General features: G+C 45.5%; 4 protein-coding genes across 4 annotated transcripts in view; 3 read left to right on the top strand and 1 right to left on the bottom strand.

The window, feature by feature from the left end:
- Positions 1–5,285, top strand: part of T265_07491 (hypothetical protein) — a gene marked incomplete at both ends in the record, with an annotated part of 7,653 nt that extends 2,368 nt beyond the window's left edge. The window contains one exon of the mRNA XM_009173024.1: positions 5,166–5,285. Within this exon, the coding sequence (XP_009171288.1) occupies positions 5,166–5,285 (120 nt within the window). The remainder of the gene's footprint in view (positions 1–5,165) is intronic.
- On the bottom strand, positions 2,936–18,312 carry T265_07489 (hypothetical protein; the record flags this gene model as incomplete). Its single annotated transcript, XM_009173022.1, has 8 exons — positions 2,936–3,351; positions 3,802–3,886; positions 7,074–7,341; positions 10,868–10,953; positions 14,405–14,551; positions 17,954–18,075; positions 18,116–18,206; positions 18,245–18,312. 8 exons carry the CDS (start codon positions 18,310–18,312, stop codon positions 3,130–3,132), a joined length of 1,089 nt encoding a protein of 362 aa, XP_009171286.1.
- Positions 10,351–21,282, top strand: T265_07490 (hypothetical protein; the record flags this gene model as incomplete). Its single annotated transcript, XM_009173023.1, is given in 9 exon segments — positions 10,351–10,620; positions 13,687–13,797; positions 15,063–15,230; positions 15,599–15,719; positions 19,169–19,413; positions 19,428–19,662; positions 19,895–20,103; positions 20,114–20,260; positions 21,145–21,282. 9 exon segments carry the CDS (start codon positions 10,351–10,353, stop codon positions 21,280–21,282), a joined length of 1,644 nt encoding a protein of 547 aa, XP_009171287.1.
- Positions 21,283–21,305: 23 nt separating this feature from the next.
- The window catches only part of T265_07488 (hypothetical protein), a gene marked incomplete at both ends in the record, with an annotated part of 5,470 nt that continues 5,245 nt past the window's right edge, over positions 21,306–21,530 (top strand). The window contains one exon of the mRNA XM_009173021.1: positions 21,306–21,421. Within this exon, the coding sequence (XP_009171285.1) occupies positions 21,306–21,421 (116 nt within the window). The remainder of the gene's footprint in view (positions 21,422–21,530) is intronic.

The following is a 21,530-nucleotide window of genomic DNA, read 5'->3' as shown; positions in this document are numbered from 1 at the left end:
AAGCCTAGAAAGAGAAATCCGAGAGGCAGAGGTCGGGTTCGAACTACGGACCTCCCGGTCAGTAAATTCGCGCTCTAACCACTTGGGCCATCTCGCCGCCATATTCAAACAAAGCCCAAGAGAATTCTAGGGGAAGCTTGGGGACGTTTGCTTTTTGCAGACTGTGAAAATGAAGTTAATCCTTCCTTGTTTTATAGCTTATAGCAGTTTGGTTGACGTTGGACAATAGAAGACTTTGCACTCAAGTGCACTTTTGCCGGTAGTATTTCGGTGTGCATGTGTTTTTCGTAGTGAAGGTCATTTCAATTCACTCCATGGTGCTACCGAGATGATGGCTTTCGGCGTTTATAGTCATGCGCTACTACAAACTGGGATATTGGCTAGGCAACTTCACCCCGTAATGTTTGCCTTTAAAAGACAGATACCTGAAGGAAGAGAATGCAACGAACCACTTTCGTTTTTTTTTCTTCGCATACGAACCGGACATTTGTTGAGTGAGATTTTTGTAACTGTTTTGATGTCTTTTTTAGGCAGTTGATGAGCAAAGTGAGCCCTCTACACCAAAACCCATCGGTGAGCAAAGCCAGCCTTAAACAATGGCGAAACATCAATAATAAGTGGAAATCAGCTACTGGCTCATTACCGCCTGTTGAAGACTATTTATATGCTGTGATCTTGTTTTCAGTGTTTATCATACCCAAAAATTTCTCAATAAACGGAGCCGTGATAATTTTGATGATAGTTTATTCTCACATGACAGCACTGAAGCTAAATGCATAAAACTGTAAGGAATGACAAATGTGGTCTAACACATGTTCAGCTGATGTTCAATTGGATGGATTCGAACCGGCACGGCCGTAAACATAGTGCGACCGACTATCAGGTATGCGTTTGATGATGCAATGACTTTACTTCTACATGTCGCGTAATAAGTTTCACCTCCATCGGAACAGATAAAGGGCAGATGTTAACGGTTCTTGTGGTGCCCTCAGTAGCGACACGTAAAACATGCAGATTGTATGCAAGAAAGCTTTGATAACAACGAACAGACAGTTGACAGAGTTAAAGCTGTGAAACTCGGATGTTTTACGTTTCTGTGAAAGCAGCTCAAACTGGTGAGTTCTGATGAGTAACACCTCACAGTAGACTGTTTCAAGCACGCAGCAAAACAAGAGACGAGCCTCTCGGACCACAACTGAAAGTTTATGAACGGGTAGAATAACTAGGAATACTAACGCGGTTAAGGCGTGGGATACGACCTAACCGACTGAATCATAGCTTCGAGATAAAAAAAAACCGAACTGCACTTCCAATACGCATGGTCCGTCGATCATTTCGCACCATGTAAAACAAACCACTGGAGTGTGGTTCAAAAGGTACACATACGACATTTGTACAAACGTAGGAAGCCAGTGGGAACAATAACCAAGAAAGAGCCGATCTGCATTATCCCAATGCGATAACCGTTCGGGGATGTTTACACGGCGACCATACAGCGCGGAGAAGCAAGATAAGGCTTAGTCGCTCGGCCAAACAGTGCCGCGCAAACTGTGAAGCCAACAACACTGTTTTAATCCTTGCTGGCAGTAAACTAGATGCGTACTCTGCTTTGTAAATGTTGCGTTGGTTTTGCTGACTCTCAGTCTAGTAAGAAGATAGTCTCATGGGAACACCCGCTTCCAGAATGTTGATGATGGGGAAAACTGGAAGGTTTAGTCAATTAGGTTTATCGATCTAATCCTAAAACGTAAGAGTAAACGGTCGAAGAATTTCAGGTAGTGAGTTTGTAGGCGCGGGGAACAACTATGGATGTCAAAAAAGCCTAAATGGGATACGCGTGTCTATTGGTTTCGAGACGGTCAACATATAATAATAGTGCGGTATGAACGCGTCAGGATTCATGTGATAACCGGCTCTCTGTTTTGATATTGGTACCTGGAGTTTCGTACATCTGGCAACGCCAGATATTACTCTGAGGCATTTGTGAAATGGAGTTGCTATGCGCGGTAGCTGAGGGTTCGCTGTAACAAGCTAGGTTTATTTTCATGAATTAAACTATCCATACGGTTACCGAAAGCTCCGACAGTCCACGACCGGTTTCGACCTCATCGGAGCCCATTAGGTAGACACAGTTCCTGAGTGTCCATCAACTCCACATTCTATTTGAACCCAAACTGCACGAAATTCACAGGGTACACTCATTTGCACACCAATTTGGTCTCCACGAGAGACTCATCCAAATGTATCTGGCGAGTTTCGTGCAATTTGGGTTCCAGAAAAGCCTAAGGTTGATTGAAACTCGAGGACTGTGATAAACTGATGGGTTTCAAGAGTGAGAAAACCGGTCGTGGGTTGTCGAAGAGTTTTCAGCAGCCTTAGAGCAGTTCCATTCACGAAAACATACCGTACCGCGAGACAGTCTTGTGCTGCATATTCAGTTGAAGAATATCATAAACGGGTTTACTGTGAGACCGAAATAATTGTGCAAGTGACTGTATTTGGAGACGAGGTCAACTACTCAAACGGACACCACAAACACCATTGTACTCCTTGACTAGTGATAGCGTCAACCGGCAACCAAGCTAATCAACCCTTTTCGGAAAGTCCGAATAGATTAGAAATCGAGGCAAGTTGTCTTTAGTAATTTGATGGTTTCTTCATAGCTGTTGCACATGTATCCAAGATTCACATGAACTCTACATGGTCACACGTGCTTAGCCAAGACGGTGGATATTTTAATCCCCACGGAGGTTCCCATCAGGTACGCTGGCTCAGATAAACAAACTATCGTAACCTATGGCAGTTCAACTTTCAACGTTTCACTGGGAATAATTATCGAATTGTCCACTGGATAAGTGTGTCCCGGACGTATTCATTCCAGGATACCCACCCAAATTTTTGCCGGGGATTTTCTTACTAGGTGNAAGAGGTGAAGGCCGCTTATAATCGTTTTCATAAGCTGGATAGATGAAAAGAATACAGATCATAAATATTGCAGTGGCAACAATTCAAGATTAGCTGGATATTCGAAATGCATAACAATTTCAGGGGAAAGATAGGGAAAACGATTGGCGAGGAAAAATATGCAACGAAAAATAAAATGGGAGAAAAAGGAGGTAGAACCAATAGTCAGCAACGGTCACGATCTCTCAGGCGTGCCGATAAAGATCCTGAGACGAGACTCCTGTTAGGTCCCTTCACCAATTCGGGGTTATGTCGAGATGGTTTGACGCGCGGGACACGATTCGATGGGTCCGGTCCGCGTGGAGTCGTTCGGCGTACTGCACGCTGATTGGTGGACAAGGAGGAGAGGAGTTCCCCTACTTCAGTGGCATGCGTAAGGTCCGTTGACTATATGAAGGGCGGGAAAACGAGAGAAAAAGCGATACTGGACATCGGAGATGCTTTGTTGACGAATTTATTCCTATGAACGGCTAGTGGTGGTGAAGCAGAAAATGAAAGATTTCGTTGCAGTTGCTACGCGACCTGAAGAAGCCACCCGAGTGGTTAAAAGTGCGCAGTTATGAGTGGTGCTACATGGAGACTAGACTATGACCGTCCAAAAAAATACTTTCCGGCTCATCACACGTTAGCGTACCATCTACAATTTCAGAAGCAATGACGTTGCTGGAGCGCGAATAGTAACATAAGTTTGACGAAAACTCGGGGACTGCGCCTACCTGATGGATCAAAAGAAAGGCGAAACTGGTACTGGGTTGTCGAAGGGTGTTCAGCAACCTTATGAGTAGTGTGTTATGTATACACAAGCAAGAAGACGCTTGATGCCCAAAGCGAACTAACCTGTCTGGTCTCGGTGGAATCAACACATGATGACGGCTGCTGGGGTTCCGGTTCTGACGGTTTCAGGGTATTCGTTGACAAGTGGCTTTGAAGGTAGGGAGAGAGAGGTTGTTTAATCACAAAAACCGCATATTAAAGATAAGGAAGTATCATTCGAATCAACCGGCTGATCTGTCGGGCCTCGAAACGACATCTTGCACAGAGGTGGCGAGGTAATGAACAATGTTCAACCTGGACTCACAAACAAAGTGGACACGTGATAGACATTTTGATGAACTGGTCGTCACCCAAACCACCAAAGCCAATCGCAAAACAAAATGTCTCGTTGACAATGGGTGTCGTGACATTATTACTCAGGAAGGAAAGACTCTTGAGTAATTTGCACTGGGACGAAACGGGCTGTCACAGAGAGAAGAGTGGTGGATTCCGAACTGTTACACTGAAATAACATATGATCAGACAGGGAGACACAACACGTTAGTATATTCTAGCACCTTTTTTGCAGAGTTCCAACACAGTCGAGTGTGCTATTCATGTTGGAAGACGAAATAATACATCAAGTGAAAGAAGAATTTGGAGAGGCCATTTTACACCTGTTCGGCGAAATGTGAGAGCCTGGTTATTAGTGTGTTCGAAGAGCTTAGCAGTTGGGTTGCTGTGAACAGACCGAAAAACGAAGCGGCGCACCCAAGCTACCTATAGTTCGCAACATTGCCGATAAGTGGAAGCCATCAGAAAGGTGTCTTACGGAGGTTAGTGTCGTCACTGGGCATACGATCTATTTGGTCTATTCGGCGAACCCATACCCTCTGTTGGAGACAAGACCCTCCATTAACCGTGCGAGTAAGCAGTAATGAGCAAAACTCAATATTTTGATGACTAAATGTTTCACTGAAACTAGCGTAATAATGTTTCAGTCCTGTAGTGTCACAGCAACATTAGAGGAGAACAATGGGGCCTCGCAGTCGTACAGCCATGTCAGTTTATTCAAATAAAGCCAGATAAAGGAAAGCAAACGGGGTAGTCAGGGGGAGGGACCTGGGTTAACCTGCCACAAACACCTGAGGGGCCTACACCTCAGGCAGTCTGAATGGAAATCGACAGCATGAACGCTACTGACATCGGTTGGCCGCTTTGCAGTTCAGTATCTCCAGCTAACTACAGGGAGGTTTGTGTGAGCCCGCATAGTAGAAGGCGGATAACATCAACAGCACCCAAACTTTTCGTAACGTCCTTTCATGCTTCCTGTCAAGTTATACAAGGCTCAACTCCAGGTTTCCGTACTCCGAATTAGGCGGGGAAAACATAGTTTCCGTAGGTAGACGGCAACTTGACGTGTGTAGCACGTGGCCCAGCCACCTTAGCTTGCAATGTTGGATGCATTCTTCGAATCAAGTACCGTCTACTTCACCAGAGACCCGTTTCCTGATCGTCTCATTGAGAACTCATTGACTCCGGCCGATTCACGCTGTTTTTACCATTGATTTCTCCGCTCACCAGAGGTCATTTTTGGATACAACAAACACCTCTTTAGGAAAAAACACCTGTATCTTTCACGGGCATCCTTTTAGTGGTCTTTGGTCGGAGAGGAAATTGCTCCTCGGGGACGCCTAGAGATTGGAAGGGTGTTCTCGTAAAAGGTAACAATCTCAAGCCAAATCTCATGGGGGAGTGAGGTAGAAAAGAGGAATTGATCAGGGGTGGCTATCCTTCAACGACTCAACCAACAAGACCTCTGTATGAACTGTTTAAAGACATGAATTCAGCGAATTCAACGAAAAAAGCACATGATAATCAGCACCTACAAAGCACGGTGTGGTATGCAGACAGACATCTAACAGGAGTCGTACTGGGCGAGATGGTTCAGTGGTTAGAGCGCGAATTCGCTGACCGGAAAGTCCTCTGCCTCTCGACTTCCCCTGTCTAGGCTTGGGTAACCTGGAAGTATCCCAGCCATCGTGCTTCCTTTGTGTGGCACGGCAGCTAGGCGCCGAAAGGGTGCTACAGCTGAACGACGAAGAGCTGTACTCTCACCGAAGTGCACTGAAAAGCTACATCAAACTTACAGTGACCCAACAACAGCACATTACAGAAAGTATGCACGGTGCGTGCGTGGGACAGAATATCAAAAAAATGTGTTTAAAAGTACAGTCCAATTAGAAGAGTGCAGCCCCGAAAATCAATCATATGGAAGATTAAAGATTGGAAACCACTAAAAACCGAAATCAATAATTCTGCGTGACTGAATCCTGTCTTTCTAGTTGTTCATTCTCTGTTGTGTCCTCGGATTGTCCATACAGAAAGTGACAACGTGACTATATTTCCAACGAGAAGGTCGAGTAAAAAAGACTGCGCAAGAAATCGGTGTTCGAACACATGCGAGTCCTCAAGAGTTGTGGTTCAACTGTGACACAGATGTGGCAACGCGAAGGAGGCACAATGGCTGAGATATTGCTAGATTGCCTAATCCTAGACAGAGGAAACCGAAAAACGAAGGTTGGGATAAAACCAAGGACTCACCGGTCAGTATTTTCGCGCAACTGAGCCACTTTGAGCTCAATCGTTCTGTAACCAGGTTAGGATTCCGCTACTATCTTTGGCGCTTATATTGCTGGAATGTCCGTGAGGGGGCGAGAACCGTCGAGTCAAGGTGCTTGACTCGGATTGGCTGGCATTCTGACCAATCAGGGCATGCCTACGTCTGGCCCGTGTCCTGCACGTGACACATGCGTCCAAATGATGTGATGTTCGGACGGCTGGCCCCCGAACATATATAGAAATCAATATTATCTGAGGAATCGCGAAGGTCACACAAGCGGCCACAATGATCCTTGGTTATTGATGTAGAAGGTTACCTTGTCGCGAACCATAAATTAACTCCAAGATACTATTTTGTCGAATGAAGTATTCATTTGTCGATAGTTGAACACATAAAATTCGATAACGTAAGAATTGCACAAAAATCACTCGAATCACCTGCACAGATTTCGTTCTTCTGCTGGCTCACAACTGAAACTAAAATCTGTTCATCATCATCATCATTGTCAGCTGTAATAACCGCGTACTCGTCGTACAGTGGTTGCAGCTGCCGCAGTTTCGTTCACCGATGATTTGGGGGAGGGGGTAGGTAGCTGCGCATTGCAGGCGCCAGCTGGTAAGTTGGTGAAACCAGGACAAAACCATGAATTTACACGAGTGAAAACGGATATTTTAACTCACTAATTGGGTCAATCATTCAGAGAAACAGATGCGTCGTTCACTCAGGAACGTACCCACTTGCGGATTCCAGCAATCCAGGTGGACTTAGGTGTTTCCGGGATGCCGCGTTCTCGGCCACAGCGATTTCCTCCTGTTCGCTACACGGTGACATGGTTCCGGTTGAGACTCTGTCTTTGAGAACACTATCCGCTGATGTAGACACCCCCGAAGTACGGAATTGTTTAGACTGAGCGGTCGTCGTGTTCGTCGGTGATTTGGCACGATCGACTCCATAACTAGCCCTTCTTGTCCGTCCGGAAGTGGATTGGGAACCTTTCTTACCTGAAACGTGTATAATGTTGTTGGGAGTAGGACCAATACTCAAGGCCTATCAGTGAGAAGCTTCTACGTGTAATTGATAGGATGAGTTTCAGGGCCACTCACTGGCCATTAAGAAATGGAACGGATTCGTGACACTTCATTCCATGGTGCACAGTGAAACTTCTTCCCTCGGAAGAAAGTACAGGACAGAGGAAGCTCATCGATATCTTCTGAAGAAGTGATTTCCCATTGTCGGGACAGCTATTATCGCCCATCCGGAATAGAGTTTTCTCTTGAAGAGATCTACATTATAACCGAACGTGCATCGGTAATAATATCGCTTGCAGTCACAGATTTTGTGGCGAAAGCCAACTGATAGCGTAAACAATGAGTACGGTTGGGTGTAAATCAAAAGGGTACAAGGAACGGAGAGATCGCCCGGAAACCGACTTCCCAATAATTGACAAGGCTATCAAGGATTTTGTTTATTGTTTAGAACACGCACGCGATACGCTTTTCCAGACCCGCTCCATTCCGCATTCTCGCAGACCAACAGAAATTAGTGGTGCTTGTTAACCTCTGGTCGTTTTACCAATTGTTAGGTGCGACAGGTAGTGGGTTCGAATCTTTCCTATGAAACTGAAACGATTTTACAGCGTTTCTCAAATTTTCAGCACAGATTGACTTCGGTTGCGGGAATATGCGAACTCGGATTCTCAATAGTATCTTCTAGATTTACCCGCGTTAAACGAGGTAATCAAACACGGTATGGACGTATTCGCCAGGCGTTTATATCGAGATTGGTTTGCCTTTCAGAGGCAAGGTGGTTCTGGTTCACCCCAGTTATGCGAGTATGGACTTTGTGTTTTGACAAACAGGCTGAGTTGAAACATACTTTGGCTGTCAATACGGTGTGATACACACTCGTGTGTGTATGTATTATGCGAAACCAAATTCGTTAAGCTCTAACTCTTTCGGTCCCTAGGGAAGCACGAGGGCTGGGATACTGTCAGGTCTCCCAAGCCTAGACGGGAGAAGTCGAGATGCAGAGGTCGGGTTCGAACCACGGACCCTGCAGTAAGTTATTCGCGCTCTAACCACTGATTCACCTCGCCCCGTATGTATTGTGCGGCAGACATTAAACACTTTCTGACCATGAAGTCGTTTTTATTTCACTACCAGCCATTTAGTAGAAAAAACACCACAGAGAACCTGACAGTCGCACACGCATCGTTCGTTCACAAGAGTACCACTCACCCACCCTGAATATCGCGGTAAGTCTAGGCGAATCACCACCAGTCGAGGGTATTTGCTTGATAAAGCGACCACCATACTCTAGAAAAACTGGCATGTCAATCTACACAACAGGACAGCCCTGAATCAAAGTCTTTGACTCAGTAGCCCAAGCACAAGAGAGCATGTTCAACATTATACTGGCGTAGTCCAGTTTTGAGAAACAAGTCACCACATTTCTTTCGACCTCCAAACTGAAGGACAAACAGACTATGCTTTTCAGACCTTTAACCGGTGACCAACAAGACAGAAGAGACTTTGTGGACAGTAGCTGGGCGGCCTCGCCAAGCATACCTCAGTAGGTCACAGATGTAAATCAAACGCTCACCATCATGGTAAGGTCAAGTATCTCAGCTATCACATAGAAACAGGAAGCTGAGAGACACTGCCACAAAGTGCACATCCGGTGCAAAGAAGCCGCGTGAGTGAGAGCGCAACAGCGTCACATTAGGTTTCGATGAAAAACAATACATGGCTGTTCAGATGCCATATATTGAACTTCGTAAACTAAACAGCACACTGAACATGACAATCTATAGGGATTGAATCTTGCTATAAATGTCTATTGGTTCAATCACGTGATATGCCTAATCAGATTGTTTGCCCTGAACAGTGCTCACAAAGGGCCTGCAAAATGTCAGGTCTCGAGCTTGGAGTTTGACCCAAAATTTATAGCAAAGAAGCGATGTTCATATGTTCCAAAACTGATCTCTACAAATGGTTGGGAGCGCTAGTTCAGATGTATCCGGTCAGTCGCTAGAGAAATTAGCACTGCCAATTACTGTCGCTACTTCCGGATGTTCCAGTTGTTAGGGTGCTCGAAGGAAATGGGGGACAGTGTCCTCCCTATCAGAAGTGGTAAAGGAACGTCTGGATTCTATTAGGATGTCCTCAATCACTTCTGTGATTTCAAGCATGGTGAGTTTTCGGACCGCGAGTCCCCAAACGGTATACATGCACCACCCAGCTATGCTATTCGTTGCTCTACTTCACGAATAATCGCACTGAAACAGTGCTCATCCCTCTAAACCGATTACTTTCCTAAGCATGGCACGTCTAGTGGAAATTCACAAATGTAGTGGAAGTTAAGTTTCTTCCGCTACCGCACAATCTGATCCGTGTGGTGGGTTCTTTTCTGATTATCCATGCTGGATGTATAACAAAACAGCTTTGAAACCTTGCTCATGATTCCCTGGTACCAAACCGTGACTTGCGTTTTCAAACCATCCAACCCGTGTGTCCAGCGCGTGCCAGTCGAGGGGTGGCAATATGCTCGGATTTCCAGAGTTCGAACCCGAGGCGAGTCTTTATTCCTTTGGTGAGGACTAGTTGGAACTACCGATTGTTTACCAAGCCCTTCCAATCGGTTCCGACTGATTTTTCGATTGGTTGAAAACCACTACGGACCATGTGTTGGCAAACTGTCAAGTAACCAAATTCGATTAGCTAGGTTAGGGGCAAACTGGGAGAAGCACTCCATATTCAATGAAAGATGACTAAAGCACAACTTAATCTCCACATCTTTACTGGTTAAGCCACTGGACACGTCACTCGCGTCTACCCGAATAGCACTCTCAGCGGCCAAGGTATTCCTCAAACAGAGGATCTACTTGATACTTGGAGTTTATCTGATATGCGTCACCAAGCATGACGGCTTAAATAGGATCTTCACACCGTACTCTCTCCCGCAGACTTCCAGTTACTCCAAACCAAAGCAACAGAAGTGATAGCCATCCAATGACATCACTACAAAGAAGAACAAAACGTATTTCCGGAAAGTTATTTTCCAAAACTCAGCTTCCTAGTGAGGCCATAACTAAGCCTGAGCCGCCTACTAGCTATCGTAGCATGGTGAATAGACTATTAAGTGAGGAAGACCGTTGTCCGTTAGAGAAGAATTTGAATTTTGCGTTGAACCTGCGTTTCGAAAACTTCCGCCAATGGAGGCGGAGAAGTTACGGGTACAGCTGGTCACAGTCTTCAAGTTCCAGCAACCAGGGGCTCCAAGTATTACACCAACAGAGCGGAGAGCGTTAAACACCCTAAAACAGGTGGACAACGCAGTGATTACAACGACGGATAAGGGTAAGGGCACTGTTGGCTCGTACACAAATTTTCATGTAACTCCGTGCTTAAGTCTGCTCTTGCTCTTGCTTGATGGACAAGAGCGATTCAAGATACTAGTTAAGCCGACCCATCCGATTCTAGAAAGGCACCATAAAGTTGCAAAAAATATGTTTAAAAAAACTCTTACTTTGTTGTTCGGACGATCGTTCTGAGGAATTTCGACGCAAGTGAACAGAGATGAACTTCCGTAGCTCAGGAGAATCACCCAGGAAGCTGTATAGGGGAACGATCAAAGTAAGGAAGCCTAGTTTATCGGGGAGTCTGTGTTTACATCGCTCACACAAAGCTTTCAACAATTATATTGAAACTGCGGGTGACATTATGGAGGTCGATGGCTGTTGAAGTTAATAACACGAATGTTACACTGAGTCTTTAAACAAAATACAGAAAAATGAGTTAAGTGGAAAAAAGATAGAAGAATTTGAGGCTAGGTCACAGCAAACAATGAGAACTTCATGAGACGGGATACACTCGTCTGGACAACACCTCGTTTCACGACGACCAAGTAGCTCCTCTGAGTTCACACTCACAATATACGGACTCATGTAAACAATTCAATTTACAGCAGCTGAATGGACGTTTTGGAATGGACCATTGAGTCATACAAGGTTACGGAACCGGAATTCTTACAGCATTGCTCAATAAATGGATGGATGAAGATTCCATTGGTCTTCCGAAAGAAGTTTGGAAAGTACTTTTGGGTTGATAAGTCTGCAATGCCACTCAGAATAGACTTTTGATGCTGTTTAATATGGTACGGCCTGCGAACGGAGATCAGAGCCGAACCAAGATTAACGTTATACTCTGTATCACAAAGCTGAGGCCCTGAAGTGAGTGAATAACATCCAGGAATACACTACTGCTTCCAGGAATCAACGCGCTGAATACAACTTATGTAAGTTTAAAGATCATTCAGAAGGTGAATATTGCAGGTAAACTCCCACATATACAATACTATCATTTATTTTTGAAGAGCATGGTCACAAACATAAAAAAGTGAATGCAAGCGACGAATGCGAAGGGGTAACCGGAGGATATGAGATAAAAGAGAGAAACGTCTCATTCGAAGTGATGCTACTAATGTTCCACTAAGTAGCTTCGCTTTTATAAAAACAGTAAGAATGAGCATGATCAACTCAGTTTCGTTCATGTAAGATTCCGGGGTTTCGATCGACCTAAAGGCATCTGTTATCCCGGTACCAAACCATGCTGGCTCATTTATCGGCACAACGTTTTGATTCATAGGTTACAACCTTGAAGTTGTGACTGACCGCCTATAACGAATGAGTGTCTGCCACCACTTAAGTAACTAAGCTCTATCGCTAACATTAACGATAAGTGGAACCGTAGGAGCAGCAATCTGCGCGTGGTTCATAGGTATTAAGGTGGAAAAAGGGTGTATGGAACCAGGTCCCCTGATAAAATCCCGTTAGGAGACTGGTAAAACAAAAGCTCGAAACAATTATCATGATTTTGAAGGTTACATTCAACCGTTTGGCTGTTATTTCGACAACCCGGGTTCGATACCCACACGGGCGCCTTCAGATCAATTGCAGGATCCCACCCTTAAAACTCATACATATGTTGTCTGAGAAATGAAGAATTGAAAAGGAGACAAACTTGGTGGATAGGAATTAGTGGAAAAGGGGAGGTAGGGACTGAAAGCAAGCAGATTATTTGGGGTAGAGGGAATATGAATGCATGTTGAGCGTTGGGTTCCTTGGGTTCCGGGAAACCAAGAGGTCACATGATAGGGACATGGTTGCTCACCATAACATCTCGTAAGGAATATGGTGAATAGGGCATGGTCCGGTAGAAAGTCGGAAACATTGGGGGTTCGGCAGTGATGGCAGAGGGGTTCTCTGGTACAACCCAATGGATATCAGTGCTGATACTGATGATGGCCATGTATATGCGTAACTCGTTTTAAACTGGTTAGCTAGATCGTCTTTGCGCTTCGTCTATCTAAGCACTTCTATCCAACCGTGACATGTTCACCTGCGTTGACTAGCTGAAGACAAAACTCGCTTGAACATACCCTTGGATTTATGAACGACCTTGAGACGCATTTCAGCTGTCCATGCTCATTACACTTCAATCAAATCGTCCGATTTCGCTGGGACCAGTCGCATTGCTCCGAGACTACGAATGATGACAACCGGATCGAATCGGTTTCCAATAGAAGAATAACTTTTGACAACTTTGGATGGGTTATAAATGTGTTTTAGGTAGTTACTTACTGTCAGCAGATTATAGGCCTTTCATAGTAGAAACATAACGGAAAGATCCTGGAATATCGAAATGATACTTCTGACTGAAGTTAAAGCAGTAAACTATCAGGCAAGAATCACCTTTACAATGTCTTACACTACACACTCAGAAACGCAGTTGCACAGCACGTGACGCCAACTAAATGTACGACAGTGCTGTTGCCTTGATTTGTTCACAACTGTTGTCAAAGTCGTAAATACATTGATGAATTGTTGATCTCTTTCGTTTGGTACCGAGGGGACCACTCATATGATTAATGAGATTTCGACTTATTGGAGGGGGATAAATCAACTGATCGACTGAGCTGGAATGTATGATTCGCAAACACTCGAAAGGAATCCTATCATTATTCTACGATGGATAATCTGTATCTAGAGAAATCTTTATGAAGAAAACACTCTTGTCAGGGGATTTGGTCCTTGAAAATAATATAATTTGTCTGGAATTGGCGGAAAATCTCTACCGATCATCCATTCCAGTGCAGTAACGGGCTAACGAAATTATCACAAGAAGAATGTATGTTGGTGAATAAACCTATGTGGATCGAACTACACAATGCAGTGAGAGCAGTGTGAGGGAGGTGTGTGTGTAGTCCAACACAGTTTGAAGGGATTACGGACAACACGTCGGTTTCGAGATAGTTCAGCAAAAACTTGAGATAGCTGATTGGTTAAGACGAACTCAACGACCGGAAGGTCCGTGGTTCGAATCCAGCCCCGGGATCTCGACTTCCCCTATCTACGCTTGGGCAACCTGGCAGTGTTCCAGCTCGCGTTCAAACTTCGGGTGGCATGACACCGAAAGGGTGTTAAGGCTGAACGACTACTACTAAACAGTCACATCCGATGTTTATGTGACTTTCATGACTTTCACGGAACTTTCTCTAAAGCTAATCGTATAAAATGGGTGTTGGGAAATGGGATGGATGATATCTGGGCTGGACTGGATATCGGTGCAGGACGGACTCAGAATCCTGTTCCTAGTATATCAAGTCTTTATTATTTCCGTATGTGCGGAATCAATGCCTGGGATCAAAATCCACGAAAATAGCAACACGAGTCCGAGAACAATTGAGCTGAACCATATCAAATTAGCCGAATAAGACGATATAACGAGAATAATGACAACTGGGTTAATAAAAGGGAATTCGTGTCAGCCAACATGAATATCCGAGGAGTCTACATCCCCAAACGCTCATGTGGACAGGAATTGGATGGAAGTTGACAGCACGAACAATGGTGGTCACATATTTCAGCGCCAGGCGCAAGATCACGCGATCCCAATATTGGGAGTCATACTGATAGAACTAGCCTGTTCCGTCCATAGTTCGTCACGAACTCTACGTAGTTGCCTCATGATTTCTATCCTCGAAAAAACGAACAATGCAACTTACTCTTCCAGAAGTTGTCCCAGTTGGCGTTCTTTGAGGTCTGGATAAGATGCACGCAACGCGTTCAAATATGACATGAAGTCCTGCGTTCCGGACTCACTCCCCTCAGTGACTTCCACATCCGCTTCCTTGGATGAATGCGGTCGTAGTCTAAGGAGGAAAAAACGAAAAGAAGCGGGTTGGAAAGCAGTTAGTAACTTCTGCTATCCATCATCATCATTGGCAGCAACACCAGATGAGAACACTGGGACTTCAATTCCGTACAACCATGTCTATTTGTCTGAATAAAGCCTCATAGTGGGAGGGAGGAAATGGGGAAGGGACGGGGGCCTGGGACTAGCCTAAAACAAACATCCAAGATGACTATACCTCCAGCATCCAGTCAGATAATCTAGATGGAGATTGAAAACATGAACGCCATTGACGTCGGTTGGCCACATCGTTCAGGGAGGGTCACAAGGACACATCCTGGAAGGTGAACAGCACCAACAGCATCCAAACTTTTCGTGACATCTTTTTGACACATCAAATTCTGCCCGCATATAGACTTCCGCCATTATGAATGAGACACGGAAACTAGAGCTGTTGGAAGGTAGTAACTCGGCACGCGTAGTACATGGCCCGGCCACTTTAGCTTGCAGTGCTGGATGCATTCTCTGAGGAAAGTACCTTCCGCTTCACGATCACCATCATGGATGGCATGCCATCATTTTCCAACACTGACGCTTCTTTGCCATACAACCATAATTTATTTGAAAGCCTGACTTTGAAGAAAATAATAAGAGGATGGGGAAGGAAGTTGGCGTTAGCCAACCATAATCAGTTCGAAGTGCATACACACTAATTGAGGCAATCTGGATAGAAACTAACAACAGGAACGCTATCAACACCGATTAGAAGCCACATCCTGCAGCGTCTCAAACCAGGTAGAGGTAGATCACGCGGTCCCCATTCTGGAAGGCGAGTTGCACCGACATCACCTAGACATTTTCTAATTTCTTTCATAACCCTTTACCAGGTCATAGGTAAGCCACCCCTCTGCTTCCTCTACTTTAAATGGGACATGGAAAACGGCACTTCCATTGGCGGAACTCAGAGGTCTTCAGGACATCGACAAAAGCCCGTCTATCGATCACCTCATTGCAAATCGGCTGGTTTCAGCCGACCCCTGTTATGCTTCTGGCCAATGACTTGAAGAAGGTCCGTGGTTCGAACCTAACCTCTGCATCTCGACTTCTCCTGTCTATACTTCAGCAACTTGGCAGTATCCCAGCCATCGTGCTGCTTTCGGGTGGCATGGCAGCTGGGCACCGGAAGGGTGTTACAGCTGAACGATTATCCTATTTTATAATGACCCGAAGATGTTTCAGATCTCTCACCCGAAGTGGTTATGTCTCCTGGTCATATTCATCATCACTAATAACACATGAACCAAACCTTCTCAACATTGAGTCGACTGCACCAAACTTCAGAAATTCATGGTTCAAGTAGAACAAAAGGTTGACGGAAACCCGGGGACCGCGCCTACCTGATGAGCCTCAAAAAGGGCGAAACCGGTCGTGGGCTGTCGACGGATTTTCAGCAACCTTATGAGTAGTACATTACAAAGATGGAAATTTTTAATTTATACTCATCACTGGCGTGCTTGTCACCAACAGACAAGGGTAGACCAAAGGGTAACCGAAAGGCCAGTGACGGACCTCCGGTCGGTAGTAGATACCATTTGGGTTCAGGTTACTTCCCTTCGAACAGTCATCCTTCTGTCCAGCTGAAACTATTCTGGTGAGACCACACCAAAGAGGACTCGAGCCCCTTGTCAGAGCTCACAAGCAGCATCCTCGGCCATGCTGCGATTTGGAACCCAAACACCTGACGAGCGAGGCGGCCGTGGAAACAACTTTACCAGCGCAAGCTAGGTGCACCTGAATCATCATATCCGAACGGACGGACGTGTTCACATTTGAGCAATCTGAGGCTTAACAAACACTTCAACCCACCAACTATATTGGTTGTGTTGATTGATTGGCTTGCCTGGGGGACTTTCCAGCCAGCTAGAGTCAAGGAAACTAGAAACCTGACGGACGATTTTGATACCTTATCCCTTGAGCTGTCTTCAGCTTAGTACAAAATACCACCAAAATTTTCCTAATTCACGAAACCCAATCGAATGTCCGGAGTTTCTGCAATAGCTGCGATATTAATACCGGTCATAACACTTTGAAATTTGAGTCCATTCTGGCGTCGCGCATTTTGATTACAAGTACAAACAGATCACGAAGGAAAGGAAGGTACTTTGTTGGCACTCTGCCGGCATACAAAAGTCTGGGCAGCTTGGCAGTATTACAGCTTTCGTGCTTCATCTCTGCTCGGTATAGTATGATGCTCACTTCCATCCTGCGTTAGAGGATATCCCTGGTCCATCAGGTTTCGCCCTCGTTAGGTGAAAAATCACAGCATGAAAAGTGCAGAAGTCCATTAAGGCTTTTCTAAACGTCAAATTCTTATGATACTAGGCGAGATCAAAGCACCACGAAGTGATTTACACAACTCCCGAAACAGGAATTTGCCGTGCTGTCAGCCCATTTAACAGGTTGGCTACTGAATCATTTGCCATCGCAATGATTTGCAAATCAAGTTGAATTGTTGCGGCTGCGCCCATACTGAACAAAGTACACAAGGCCGCGCAGCGTTTAATTCTAAGAGGATCAGGCACCATGTCGGACGAGATTTCTGAGCTGGAATCAAACAAGGGATACTTTCAGTGGGTTAAATTTAGCTGTAGGAGCCCACAAAAATAAGTCGGACAGTTTGCATTGCGGAACCGTTCGCACATATGTACACACCAACAACAAACCATGAAAGCTAACCATAAGAGGCTTCTCGATCCGACCAACATTCAGAGTGGGGGAGATAATTTGCTCAAAGTGCTGGTAGGATGTGATCCAGTGCGTTTGGAACAGTGCTGGCGACTCTTACCGGCCGTTCAGGATGATCATGCGACTGGCTACGTGGCTGAAGTCACACTATTCTCAGAATCACTGCTTATTTGTTGTAGTGGGGTAACAGTTGAAAGATAAACTCCGATGCGGATGAAAATCCCAACCAATGTGCTTTTGAAAAGTAGCTCGAATGTTCCTACGGTTGCAGGACAACGATACCTGAAGCGAACACACTTGAACCTGGCAAACGCCTGACAATAGAACTTAGAGAGTTCAGAAGGTTTGTGTTCCCTCCATAGTCTGGTAGCACATATTCTAGATAGCTGTATGACATAAACTCGTCAGTTCAGTCGTGTATGAAGTTCGTAAGGCGGACACTATCTGCAATACGCCACTGAAATAGCATGAAAGTATCGTTCGAACAATATGCGTACTTGTGCCTAATATGATAAATTTTACGCTGTCAAGGAACGGAAAGCTACCACCAAAGTAGGGTAGACAGCGAGAGCCTTCGCGATGCGTCTTACAAATTCTGTTGCCGTACTTATCTGCTATGTAGCCATTGTTATCGGAAAGAACAGTTCACAAAGACTCTCGGAAGAATCAAACTAACCTGTTCCGTTCATCATCTGTGTCAGGAAGTGAATAGGGGGATTCAGAAGCGGAAGGGGATTCGCTGGAGAAGCCATGGTCACATTGAAGACGTTTTTGTTTACGGCGACTTGTACGGTTAGTCTGAAGATGCAATGCTGGTGTAACATATGATGAAACTCACCGATTGTGGGGTGTTCGCATCTTCCGATGCGTAGTACGCGGGTCGAGGGTCTTCCCATGTGGTCGACTTGGTAGAATGGTTAATGAAAAACCTAGAAAGTACGCTCAATGCACGTGGTCAGTAACTTACCATCGGCGAGAGCTGTCGTCAAAACGTGTCTCCCAATTCGGAGGCAACGGAAGATTTTCCCAATCCATTACAGTAGATAATACAAATGACTAGCTATCCATTTATAGCAACTGACCTGGAAAGGAGCGTAGCAACATATAATTGAGTGTTCCTGGAGGACAACGAGCAAAATTGTGGGAAAGTACGAAGTCCAGTATTGAGTGCGCTCTCGGGAATAAATACTTACTCTAAAGAAGAAAGGTTCAATAAATTTAGACGCTTATTTTGGGACTTAACGGTACGAAATTCGGTAATTCTCGGTTTCAAGGCGTTTCACGACAAGCGTGAAACGACAGCCAAGCCAAGGGTACCACAGAGTGGCATTTACTTCATGGCGACTTCCTCTTGGAGCATCATCTGGATTCGAGAACCTCCGAATCCAAGTCTAGGTTTGGGCGCCCTGACAGCATCCCAGCCCACGTATAACCATGATATAGTTCTACGACAGCGAAGCATCGGTCTTGAACACTGATGTCATGCTGTCGACGATGATGATGACGAGGATGAATATATGTCGCGTAAAAAGTTCCCTCAACAGTAAGGTTGAAGCACATAGTCCAGTCTGTTTCTTTGTCTGGTAATGTGGACTACAAGGAGACCCGGTAGTTAAAATTTACCCTCCACTATTGAGAGCACAGCATAAAAACACTTTGGATATGGTAGTAGCCACACGGATAGTCTAAGCAGATCAAACCGGTTAGCAGACGACGTGCGTAAATAGTCGTATTCGGTACCGCCAGATCAATCCACAAAAAGCAAAGCATTATAGCAGTGCTTTCTGACGCCAACATTAAATATCCTATACACCTTCAACAGTTGCCGTGAGCGGTAATAAATAATTGGAGTCTTCAAAGGTGGTCAGCTGGGTGTCGTCCAGATCCGCAGATAGTATTTCTGCCAGAAGGGCTATACCAGCAACTAGCGACTACGATGGCGCATGCAGATCCCTCAACTACCGGATAATTAGGAGCTTGAAGAATGGCAGAGGACGCTGGTGGATTTTGAAGGCTCCGAAGATGCGGGTGTTCGCTGCAGGCAACAGCAGATTTGGTCAACCGGTCGAAAGACGACAAATATCGGCGAAACGATATGCGAAAAAGAAGGAACGGCAATTCACTTCCTCAATCATCGTCTTGAGCGATAGGCTGAACACTTAAAAGAACGGATCAGCTGGAAGAACTCAGCGGGCCCGAATGGAACATTGACACCGGCCAACCATCAACAACAGATCAAGTATCCAACGCGACACGACATCTACCCCGGATGCTTCACACCCCGCGCTCTTCACCCGCTCACACCCCGCTCTTCATGCGAAAACCATCGTGGAATTAGTCTGGTATCCGTCGCATTTCAGGTGCTCTCTGGAATTGTTTTGCGTGGTCGATCGATTATCGGGAGACAGATTCATCATCATCATCATCATCATCAATGACAGCAACATCAGTGTTGGCACTGATGCTTCACTGCCGTAAGGGAGACAGATTCGTGAGAATCAAGCTGCGCTTTGCCCTGGCCTAGGATGCAATGACCATACATTTACCTTGGGACAGGTTTTTTAATGGCGGCAATCCTTTAAACGTCCCACGTTGTGCGTTTTTCTTGATCCGAAAGCTATTTTGACTCCGCGGATCAGGAACTTTGGCGGTGTCTGGCGATTAAACGTGTCCCTTCCAAATTTACATCCTCTATGGGGGCAATGTATGTGGATTCCTGTGGGCGCACACAAGTATACGGCAAGCTTTTGCCTGAATTCACCAACGCCAAGTGATGTAAGACAAGGCTGTCTTCTCTCGTCTTTTATCTTCGACTTTATTATTGACGTGCTGCTAGAAATTTCCCCGCCTATTTCCGAAACTTCGGAGGTCGAAATGCCCCTCGGGGCGTTCGCCCACAGACATTAGGCATGTGGACAATATTACCCTCCTTGATTCATATCCCTGCAAAATACAAACCATTTTAAATAACCTAAACAACTCTGTTACACGGATCTGTCACGAAGGGAGTGGGCCTTACCGTGGTTTATGTACCTCCACGACTCGTTGACCCATACTGAGCGGTGTCCACGTGACACAGTCTCTTACATAAGATTGGTCAACAGTTAGAGGTCAGGCAAACAGTCTACTGGTCCTCCAGGTTAGGGGTTGGAATATACATGGCAGCTTGTTCCGGAAAAATTGAAATACAGTTGCATTTATCACCAAAAACCACTGCCTTGCAGTCAGGCTTTTGAGTCAAAGGCTTTGGTATAGGAGTGTATCCCAGCCCAATTACAACCATGAATTGCATGCACACAAATAAATCCATGACACATCGGCTGTCGCATGGTGCCATCAGCCGGGTCGCCTTACTTGGTGCATACATCAAGAGAGGGGTTAAGCGAAAGCAGGCTACTGCTGACGACCCCTTCTTTATCTTTCTGTTGGGGATATCAATATCCCCCAAAAAACGCTGTATTTTTGTGTGCTAGCGAGCTTCCAGCATCTTCAAGGTCAATGGCCTATTGACATTCCAAGAAATTTGAAATCCGACCACTTATTACACGATACCTTCTTTTTACTGACTTGGGTTCGGAAGCCCGGGGCATCACCGGTTGATCGCGTGTTTTTGGATCGTTAAAGTTTGTCCCCGAGGTTTTTCGTCTTCTTACTATCTGCCGTGCTAGGAGTCTGGATCAAGCAACATAGCTGGGGATAGAGTACTGCCACAATCCGCATATCATACTGTTTGCTCGCTGCGTGACCGAACCGTAACACTTTTGTATGTCTTCCCCCCATTAATAACTCTCTCCTTGTAGGCCCAGCAGTTAGGACTGGTGGCTCAATTCGCCCCACATCGGCTTTGTAAGCAACATCTGCAGATAGACTGAGCGTCGAGTGGCGATGTGCACTCTGAAGCACTCCACACTCCGAAGCAAGCAGGAGAACAAGCTGCTCTCGCTCTCACACTGGACTCGCTTGGCACTGTATCAGAAACAAGAATCGAAGACACACTGTAATTGAACTGTAATTGAACCGACCGCCCCATGACTGTCCATTCGCTTTCGGGTGCGAAACCCTGGCGATCCAAAGACTGCTACGGCAGGATATGCAGGGTTTGGCATCGCCGAGTCACTGGGCTGAAGGATTCTTGCTTGACTAGGTAACCGTTGGTAGTCGCCTCTGTGCGGTCCGTCTGGCAGCGTCTCTGGAGCAGTCTCACAAGTTGATCGCTGTCAATTTTGTCGTGTTTGCTTATACTCCAACCAACT

This window comes from Opisthorchis viverrini, assembly GCF_000715545.1.
Source record: "Opisthorchis viverrini unplaced genomic scaffold opera_v5_171, whole genome shotgun sequence".
NCBI lineage: Eukaryota > Metazoa > Platyhelminthes > Trematoda > Opisthorchiida > Opisthorchiidae > Opisthorchis > Opisthorchis viverrini.
This window is presented reverse-complemented; position numbering and strand designations above follow the sequence as displayed.